The sequence below is a fragment of the Protopterus annectens genome, chromosome 3.part0, assembly GCF_019279795.1.
Source record: "Protopterus annectens isolate FY-2018-M chromosome 3.part0, PAN1.0, whole genome shotgun sequence".
Classification (NCBI taxonomy): domain Eukaryota; kingdom Metazoa; phylum Chordata; order Ceratodontiformes; family Protopteridae; genus Protopterus; species Protopterus annectens.
In genome coordinates this window covers 425,823,829-425,834,725 of record NC_056731.1, presented here as the reverse complement: position 1 = coordinate 425,834,725, position 10,897 = coordinate 425,823,829, and the positions used below count along the sequence as shown (strand labels likewise).

The following is a 10,897-nucleotide window of genomic DNA, read 5'->3' as shown; positions in this document are numbered from 1 at the left end:
AAGTCATCACCTGGTTTGTCCTGAAAGTCAACAGTTTTTAGGAGGAAGTAAACGCGACAGGGCTAAAATTTGCTTCAAAATCAGATGCATCCCTGATATTGGGACAGCTGAGAGGATTACCCCACACTAAGATCTTGAGAAGTCCTCGAATACTGTAACCCCCACAGCTCTAGCTTTAGGAACACACACATTGTGTTTGTCTACATTTGAGTCAAGCAACCACTCCAATGCTAACGCAAGGCTAGTTATAAACGGACTAGCTAACGTAAGAGTGCAACTGCTTTCAATTTTTTCTTGGATTACTGTGACTTAGAATTTGCTTTCCGGATGCGGTGGGTGTGTATATTTACGGGCTGGAGGAGGAGTCTGAAGTACCCTGCCTCTTGCTTTTATGTCTGAAAGATTGTGGGCGGAAACTAGTGTACACTGTCTCCACTTTGCCTACTGGTGAAAGACTGTAGGAGGAGCCAAAGGTAGCCGTCCTGCAGTTTATATACCGATCAAAGACAAACTGCATTACTTGCCTTCAGCGGAGCGCCTGTTTCAAATTTGGCTTGTATCTGAATTGTCGAGGTAATACAAGTTCTAAAGCATTTTGTTACTGTATTTGCATGTTTTAAGCACTTCGCTGGCATGTAGTTGTTTATCACTAAATAGTTTCAACTTGTGTTTGGTTAGATTTATTGGATATTTTAATCAGGATTTCTGAATCCCTCCGTTCTTACACATTTTGTGTCTATTTTTTTGGGTGACAAACAGGAATAATTTTCTGATATTCTGAAATGATAAGATAAGGAATACTTTTCTGATATTCTGAAATGATAAGATAACATACTTACTGAATTTGAGTATAAAGAGCATTTTATTCTCGCCAGATAAAGTCTGCTTTCCATTATTTTAGATCTGACGCTGCTTTGAAACTATTGGAGTTTTGTGCAGATTGTTAAAATTGTCAAGATATTTGACGTAAATGTTACTTTTGCATCAGTAATAATAAATGAACGGTTGTTATGCGCATGACTTGTTTTAAACACACACACGTACATATTTAATATTTTGTTAACCTGGTTGAGTCCGGAGGTCTTCTCAATCGCACATGGTGGGTAACTCTCACCTTAATTGTGCGTTATTTTATAGAGAAACTTAAAAACAAATTTTAAACAGTTCTGTTGACGTTATATGTTACTTATTCCTTGCTAACGTTGAATTTTTCCAGAAATACGGGGTAATTGCAAGCAATAATACAAATCACAAACCTGCTAACTTACTTAAAAATACACGTTATTTCTAATAATTGTACGGAGTATAAAAAACGTGTCCCTGACATGGGACACGTTTCCTGTTTGCATTTGGGTTGTCAGTGATTGTGGAGGCGCAGAAGTTAACAGTTCCCCTAGACCACGGCTGACGGCAGTCTGTTTTGTTCATTAAAGAATCACAAACACACAATCGCGCATAATGTTTAAGTCAAACATTTCAACATACATCTTAGTTGTCACAGAATTTGCAGAATGCCCCTCGTTTTACCTTATATTTTTGCCCTATTCACCAAAATAGATTCATGTTTTTTTGCTAAACCACTAAGTTTCACATTTTTTAACTCGGAAAATGCATGTTGGTAAAAAGACACTCATTAGCTTTTTTGAGTGAATTAAGGTAATATTAAAAATCCATGGTTGTGGTAATTGTGCTCCCACCCCTACTCCGATTACTTTTGGCTTTGTCTAGAATTCCCGAGTAGTTTAAATGTTTTCTTTTCAACTAAAATGACTAGCCAAACCGCGACGATAATACATTTTCTTTGCAAATCTAAAGTTTTGTGAGCACATCATTTAATGAAAACGATTTAGTAATAATTATAGAAATGCTTATTAATACCTAACTATAAACTTTCATTGTAGTGTAGAAGTTTTAGTATGTAAAACACTCAAGCATCCTTCCTTTCTGATCAGTTGTTGATTATTGACGGTGAAGGTGGTGATAAAGCTTAGAGGTTAAGCTATATTAAATTATTTCTCAAGTGATTTCTGAAATAATTTTAGTCTCCTGAAAATGAGTTTTGATAATACGGCATTATAAAAGCAAATAATAAATAAACAAACAACGCAATTTTATTGTTACTACATGAAACCACCTTTTTTTGTTGGTCAGGGCACATTTTATTTATTTTACATTTGTTAACCGGGGGAGTCTGAGCCAAAAAGGCTCTTTTTCAGCAGAGGCCCGGGGAGAAAAGCTCCACATAGAAAAATTACAGATACATTTAGTTATTTTACACATAATCAGTATACACACAAATTACAAAATACATGTTTTACAGTGGTATGCAGCACAACAATTACAGTGGAGAGAACAAACAAAAAATATTAATTTAAAAATAAAGGTAATTAATAGATTTGTGGTATACAGCTGAAATTTGGAACATAGGTAGAATACATACATAGTACACAGGTACAGTACATAATATTACGCGTTGGTGCAGCAGTAGCGTTGTTGCCTCACAGCAAGAAGTTCTCCCATTCGAGTCTCGGCTGGAGCACCTTTTGTGTGGAGTCAACATGTCCTCCCCACGGTCGAGTGGCCTTCGAAAGACATGCGTAAATGGGCATGCCTTCATTGAAGGTTGGGCGTTGAGCTTGCCCCTCGGCACCCATAAAAAATCTACTGCCAGTCATTAGCGGACCAGAGTTCCGCTGTAGCGACCCCCCAACCGGGAAAAGCCGAAAGAAAAACAACAACACAGGTACAGTACATACATTGTAGATTAGTCAGTGTTTATGAGTAAGACTGAAAACTATTATCAAGTACTCTAGGTTTGGTATGTGTACCTTTTCCGCTTTCACTAACCTGGGAGCAATCATGGCACAGCCAACTTTGCTTGAGATGTTGCCTGATGAGGTCTTTAAAGGAGGCTTTGGATGATGTGTTTTGAATGCTAGTGGGGACAGAGTTCCATTTTTAGCCACTGAACTACTATATAGTGCATCTCCAAAACTGTTGTAGCTGTTGATGACTTCTAGTAGTAGTTTGCTTGATGATCTAAGAGGCCTTTTGGCTGAGTGATGTTGTACTAGGTTTTTGAGGGCATGGCACTTATTGAGGAGGTAATAGATCAAATGACAGAGGCAGAGCTGATTGTAGGTTAGGAGGTTGGGCAGTTCAAGCCAGTGGACCTGTCTCAAAGCAGGAAAATGATGAGTTCTATATGAGCAATTTTTAGCAAAGCGGGCAATTCTGTTATAGCAAGCTACGGTTTTGCTTAGTTCAGTTTTGTTGAGATTAGTCAGAATGGGAGATGCATAGAGTAAGGTGGATAGAAGTTGGGAGTGAGCAATGGCTGATCTCGTGTTGTTGGTAAGAAATGGTTTGATACGGTAGAGTGATCCAAGTTTGGCATGTACTTTTTTAATAGTTAAGCTGAGATGACTATCAAATTTTAAGTGGGAGTCTATGGTTATTCCCAATAGCTTAGCCTGTGCCACTGGAGCGAATGAAGTAGCATTTGTGGAGTAGATAGTGGATTGACTGTTATCAGTGTTTTTGTTAGAACTGGTTATAATCATAAGCTGAGTTTTCTTTGGATTGAGGATAAGTTGGGCTTTGGTAAGGTAGTTTTCAACGTCAGAAAGCTAGTTGAGTTGTTTTGCAGGAGGGTGGGAATGTTTTCTGCAGCACAGATTAAGGTAGTGTAATTTGCATGCTGAATGATAGATGCATGCTGTGTGGAGGTATGGAGGTCCTTTGTGAAGATCGTGAATAGTAGTGGTCCTAAGATAAAACCCTGTGGGACTCCTATAATTATGGGCAGCTGAGGAGAAAGAGAATTTTCCCATTTCACAGCTTGGTACCTGTCAGTTAAGTAGCTTTGGAACCAGGTAGGAGTGGAATTTGATAGGTGATATTGGTTTAGTTTGTTTAGCATGACTTGGTGCAAGACTGTGTCAAATGCTTTGGCCATATCCAAAAAGAGTTGACACCTGCAGGCCTTCGGTTTTGAGACGGTTTACTGTGTTTGTGAAGGAGAGTAGGGGTGTCGTGGTACTATGGGCAGGTCTGAAACCATGCTGAGTAGGTGACAGGATGTTGCTGTCTAGGAGATATTTTAGCATCTGGGTATGGATGCATTTTTGTAGGATTTTGGCCAGGGGGGAGAGTAAAGCAATGGGTCTGTAGTTATTAAGTTCAGTGGAGGTCCCGCCTTTATGTATGGGTGTAACATAGGATATTTTCCAGAGTTTGGGCACATAGTTTGCAACAATTGATCTGTTTATGAGAGTGGAGATTGGGATAGCAATAGCATCTGCTGTAAGTTTTAAGAAATAGCTGGGGAGTAGGTCGGCTGCTGTTGATAAGGTTTTTAGTTTGGAGAGCATGCTTTTGATTGAAGTGGTGGAAACTGTTTTGAGGGTAAAGCTAGTATTAGAGTTATTTGTGTTGGGGGGGATAGTGAGGAAGGAACTGTCCTGTGATACTAAGGATAGAATTGAGTTCACAAAGTGGGAGTTGTATTGTGTTTCGATGGGAACTTTAGTGTCAGGGGTGGTTGGTTTGGGGGTAGCCTTTTGGGTGGATTTTAGTAGTTGGTTTACATGTTTCCAAAATTTTGGGGGGTTGTGTTGGTATTTAAATTGTAATGTCATGTAGTATGATTTTTTTGTCCAGTCTAATGCATTTTTTGCACGGTTGCACAGTTCTTGGTACTTAGGCTTTGTGTTTCTTTGTTTTTTTTTATAGTAAAGTCAGGCAGTGTCTCTGGACTTGAGGATTTGTTTGGTTTCTTTACTGAGCCAGGGGTTTGTAGAGGTTCTAACCTTGATTTTGCTCAATGGAGTGACAGTGTCTAGGTGTTGTAGAAATATGCTACAGCCTGGTCAAGTGGGAGGGTTTTTAGGGGGGGGGTCCAGTCACAGTTACAGAGTAAAGTATTGAGGACCTCAGGAGGGATTTCTTTTGTGTTTCTAGTGGATATATAGTTAGTGGGTTTGCATATGCTTGTTCTATTATGTATAAGGTATATTATGTTGTGGTCACTTAAGGTGTCTGGGAGCCTGCCTGCATGGGGGTTCAATGTGGGGTTGTTAGTTAGGACCCAGTCAAGGATAGATTCCCTTTTAGATTTTTTTATCACACCTAATTGGAATTTGGATTAGCTGCTGGTAGCCATTGAGATTTATTAGATTACTTGGTGGTTCTGATATGCAGGTGAACCAGTCTAGGTTGAAATCCCCCAGAATAAGGGTTTCTTGTGAGTTTGTGGAAGAACACCAGGATAAGACATTTTCAAGGATATTAGGTGTATTACCACGTGGAATATAGATCACAGTTGTGGTGATGACCTTTTTAGGGTGAAGTTGAAGTTGTGAGATAAGTATGTCCCAATTACTGGGGAGAGGTAGGAGTTTGGTAATTGATGTACAGTTATGTTGGACTTGTACAATAAGGCAGTTCCACCCCCTTTACAAAGTGGTCTGTCTTGTCTAATGATATTGTAGCCGGTAGGGAGAACTTCTGAGTTAGCTATGTTTTTATTTAGCCAGGTTTCTGTTAAAGCAACTATGTCCGGGGAGCAGTGTGCTATTGTGGCCTGGAGTTCAGGTATTTTATTTTTGATACTTCTAATATTAATATTTAGCATTACAAATATGGTTGGTTTTGCTGCTGTTGTTGATTTGCCCAGGGATGAAGATAGTGGGGGTGTTATGTTCTAACATTTGTGTTGGAGCAGTTTGTGTTGGACAGGATGGATTTAGGCCATGGTTGGGCTGGATATCCCCACTTATGGTGAGCCTGGCGTTAAAATGGTGATACAGATGTTGGAGTTTGGTGATGAGTGTGAGAACGTATTGTGTTTTTTGGAGTAGGAATGAGAACATATGTGTTTAGTTCTGAATTGGTCTGTTATGTAGTTCTTGAACAATTGTGGGCAGATATTATTATAATGTGCGGTGTCTCTATATGAGAGTGCATAATGTAGTGTTGTGATACTAAGTTTAGGAATATTGCTAGATTGATAACTTGTGGTGTTATAAAGAATTATGAGAAGACAGACTAGACTTAGTTGTGTGATTAGTCATGGTTATAAAGTTTAAGTTGGTTCTAGGTGGGAGTATATGTGGATGAGTAAGTAGTGTGGGTGATGTAAATAATGCCTAGTGGGAATTAGAGTGGTTGGGAGTATTTTGTGGTGGAGCAAGTTGGTGTGGTGTAATATGATCTGACTTGAGGAGCTGTGATTGGTGGAGTTGATGTGAGGGTGGGCTGTGAGTGTGGCTGTGAGTACTGTAAATGTAGAGGTAGTGGGGGTGGGTGGGAGGGAATAGGGGGTAGGGTAGGGCAACAGAGAGAGCCCGAGTGTTAGCGAGGGCGAACGGCGTGGTGCAGAGCCCACCAAGACAAGAGTCAAAAGTAAGTGTTACTTTACAAATCTGAACACTTTAAACAAATTCCTGAGGTCTAATGGCTTTCCAGCAAGCAGAATACAATTGATGAAGAGCACTTGTGTCCTGGTGGGAGACTAGAAATTTAAAGATGGCTCCATGCTCAGCAGGATTCTAATATAGACTTAGTATTGGGGGAGGAAGATAGCACAAGGGGTGTAAACCAGGTGGAATGCAAAGAAACCAGCGAAACCAGAGAGGCAATCAGTTGAAATCCATCAGTGAACACTGTTGTGTTAAGGCTGTTTAACTTAAAGTGCACCCAAGGACTTGCTTCAGTGTGGATTTTTTTAGCACTTTAATTCAAATAAGCACACATTTTCTTTGAAGCCTTATTTCTTTCAACAATAGTATATTTAATAATATACATTTAGACGAGTGTTGTATAAGCATCTTCAAGTCATAACGTCATTCTTCTAACAGCATATTATATACACTGGACAGTAGTAAACAAAAGTGATAGAGTAATTTTATTCTTTTAAAACAATATTTTTAGACTACACATCAGTCGCTTTCTTGAAAAAATCTAAGATATTACAGTACAAAATCACTGTTACTTACTCCCCATATAAGATGAACAACTTCTTCCAATTTACGTAAATGCATTGTTTTGTTTTTATTTGACTGTAATCTTTTAAAGAACATCTTTTAAATTTCCTGGTGTACACATGATTTTCCCATTTTCTTCCTTTTAGTAACAACTGCAAACATGTCTGAAGGGACCACCGATCCAGGGCAGAAACCTAAACACTTGACCAACATCGGTCGCCGAGCATCGCCGCTAGATATTTCAAACTCTGAGGAGGGCTCCATCCCCGAATTTGAAAGTTTTATCATGCTTCCAAGAGGAATTCCACCAAAGCTAGATGGTAAGCTGTACGGTTAGAGTGCACTAGTGTTTAAAAAAAGGAGTTAAATGGTTAAAGAACATTCAATCCAAATATGAAGGACAAGGTTGATTTCTAATATGGCCAGGATACAAAGTTTGCATCCAACACACACACAGCTCTTACGCCTTTGGCTTACCCAGACACTCATGGACATCTTAACACCACAGTATCACTAATTTGATTGTTGTTTGCCTACTCACTGCCATGTAGTAATTTGTATGTACCACTCTGTTTTTTTTTCCTTTTCTTGATGTTCAGTTTCTGTTGTAACTGAAATTTTTTAATAAACATGTGGATGACTTCAAAGTTGACCTTCACTTTTACATTTTTTTCATGGCCAGATAGACGCGTTTGCACACATGCACACACACACACGCGTGCACACACACACACACACACACACACACACACACACACACACACACACACACACACACACACAGATAACCTTCTCCTTTGATGCAGTCTATTTTTGAAACTGAACACTGGCAGTAGATGTAAATTAAAGTTAGTTTAATTTGTGCCCCCACTCAGCCACATACCTCTCAATGTTACCTCGTTACCAGGAACGTTCCTCATTTTGAGTGTTAGAAAATTGGTATTCCTCGAAGTTCCACACTGAAAGGGTATGTCACACATTCAGTTTTAAAACTGATATCCATGATAAATAGAACTGAATCATATTAATTCATCAAACAAACTTTTTATAAGTAAAAAGTTTCACATTTTAACCATCCTGTGAGCTTCATGGAAGTTTAGTAACTTGTTAGCAAGTAACAGGTATTAACCAACATGAGTAACCACTGCAGCACCCATACAGTATTATCCTCCCTGGTAAGATCCGATGATAAAGTAGTCACTTTCGAAGTCACCATCTCCCCTGACCCCCCCTCTAGCTAGGGACAAACAAAAAAAAATTCTCCAAAGCTGATTACAAGCTAGAGAGGGATGGTATAAACAGCTTCACAGCCCCCTCCCCCTCTGTGGGAACTGGCACCAATATCCAAAACTGCACCAAAGCACTATACAAGCATTTATGTAGAGGGATGGAATCAGGAGTGCTTGACAGGACAAAAATCATCCTCCACAAGGAAGGAGTAAACCTGTATGATGGACATCTGCAATAAATAAACTATATAATAAAAGGAAAAAGATGCTGTCCAGGACCAAGAAGGAGCAGGTGCCCAATTGGAAGCAATCTCTCCTTAGCCTGAACAAGCAAATAAGAGCACTAATGGAATCTCTAAAGCCAACTGTGAGTCCAAATTGGTCACATATACTAGAGATAGTTATAAGGCCTTCTTCATATATGTCCGCTATCTCAAAGGAAGCACCCAGATTGGTTCAGAACTGGTGGTCAAGGATACTACATACACAAATGCTGTGGATATAGCCAACCTACTAGCTGACAGATTCAGTGAAAATTTCATCCCTCTGTCCCCTCATCAGTAAATCAGGGCATCTCCAGTACTTGTCCCCCTCTCCTTATCTCTAGGGAACAGGTCATCATTGCCCTCTCACAGCCTCCATGGGATCTGATAACATCCCAGGTTGCATCCTACATGAACTCAGGCTTGAACTTGCACCTCCTTTCGACACCCTATTCAGCCAAAGCCTGAGTACTGGCTTTGTCCCTGCCAAGTGGAGGACAGCCACTGTCATCCCTTTACACAAAGGTGGAGCATCCACCGATTCAAGAAGTTATAGACCCATCAGACTAACTTGCCTGATCTGCAAGGCCATGGAACGGATGTCATGGACATCATTAACAGGGACATTGACAACCTCCAAACACTCAACCCCACACATGGTTTGGCTTTGTCAGGGGGAGGTCATATCTGTTAAATCTGGTTGACTTCCTTGAGACAGCCACCAAAGCCATGGACGAGGGAAAGATGGTGCATACCAGCTACCTTGATCTGGCCAAAGCCTTCGACAGTATTCCACACTCAGGCATAATAGATAAACTCTCAGCTAGGCATCAATCCATATGTTGCCAGATGTGTAGCAAACTGGCTCACTGATAGAGCCCACCTAATCAAAACAGGGGAAGCCACTTCAAGCAGTAGATCTGTAATGAGTGACATACCCCAGGGATTCATCCTTGGGGCCTGTGTTATTCGGGATAGACTTCTCTGAGGTGCAGGCCAAAACCAGTGGGCTATGGCTGACCAAGTTTGCAGATGACTGCAAGCTGGGCACTGTCATCAATTCCCCAAGTGATGTGGATATCCTCCAAGAAGGTCTCACCCAAACAAATGACTGGTGCCAGAAACATGGCCTCAAGCTGAATGCCAAAAAATGTATCCTTATCCCCTTTGGGGAGAGTGACATCAGCACATATTATCACTTTAATAACAACATCCTAAGCATGCAATCAGTCATGAGGGATTTGGGCACCCAGGTTGATGACAACCTGACTTTTGACCACCACGCTTCTTCTGTTGTACAGAAAGTTTTTTACATAGCCCTCTTTATAAGTAGAGGTATCTCATCCAGGGACAAGGAGGCCATAACATCCCTGTATTCTTCCCTTATAAGGCCAATTATTGAGTACAACATCCCCTTTGGCATGTACCTCACAAAGCACATGCAGCAGCTGGAGAGACCACAGAGGTTTCTCACCAGGAGAATCCAGGGTCTCAAACATCTACCATACACAGATAAACTAAAAGCCCTGTCCCGCTACTTAGTTTCATACAGACTCCTCAGAAGTGACATCTGTCTGGTACAGAAAGCAACCTCAGACCTTACCTTGATGGGACTGCTGCATATCCGCAAGTCAAGCTCCATTCGAGTAACCCATACACGCAAACTCAACCTGGTCTGTGACAACAATAGGACTTGTTGGAGGGACAAATTTATATCCCAGAGACTCCCCCATCTGTGGATTAGACTCCCTCTCCATGTCAAGCAGAGTACCTCATTATCCCTTTTTAAGAGCAACCTGGATAACTGGATGGGGAACAGACAATATACCCCTGGGTTTCCACCTGTGTCCCTGCTGGACAGGGGCTTTAGGTGCTGACTTGTCTAAACATGGACTAGGCTTATATGGGCCTCAGGGCCAATAGCCTAGTAACTTCCTATGAGTCTATAAGTGTTCCACATTTTGCCCATTTGTAGCACATTATGAAAGGTAGTGCTCCTCATCTTGGAGATGGAAGGTTTAACAAAGAGGTGTCATATATTAGGGATAAGTCATGCTTATTAGACAATATTCAAACAGTACATTTTATGAGTAATGTTTATGCTTCAATGCTCAGATTGACAGATTCATATGTTCCTATGTAAGTAATAAGCTAGCTGCCATTGCAGGACATTTTAAGCCCAGCAAATTTCCCTTCCAAAGGTAAGAATGTAACCCTGTACCTCATGTAAGTAAGTTAAACATTGCACCATGCTCCAACCCTTTGATGGATTTGGTGATCCAAACATGATGGTATGCTTTTGTTCAGCTTTATCTTTCTGTGATACGTGTCACCTTTCTGAAGTCAGAAATGCAGCAGTACGTTCTTATTCATGCACACCTTAAACATGGGACAAACTAGCATACCCAAAGAAATTCTT

At 40.5% G+C, this 10,897-nt stretch overlaps 1 protein-coding gene across 1 annotated transcript in view; it reads left to right on the top strand.

The window, feature by feature from the left end:
- Positions 1-439: 439 nt before the first annotated feature.
- The window catches only part of F13A1 (coagulation factor XIII A chain), a 1,111,088-nt gene continuing 1,100,630 nt past the window's right edge, over positions 440-10,897 (top strand). Inside the window, exons 1-2 of the mRNA XM_044064861.1 lie at positions 440-573; positions 7,133-7,306. Of these exons, the coding sequence (XP_043920796.1) occupies positions 7,147-7,306 (160 nt within the window). The 5' untranslated portion in view covers positions 440-573; positions 7,133-7,146. The remainder of the gene's footprint in view (positions 574-7,132; positions 7,307-10,897) is intronic.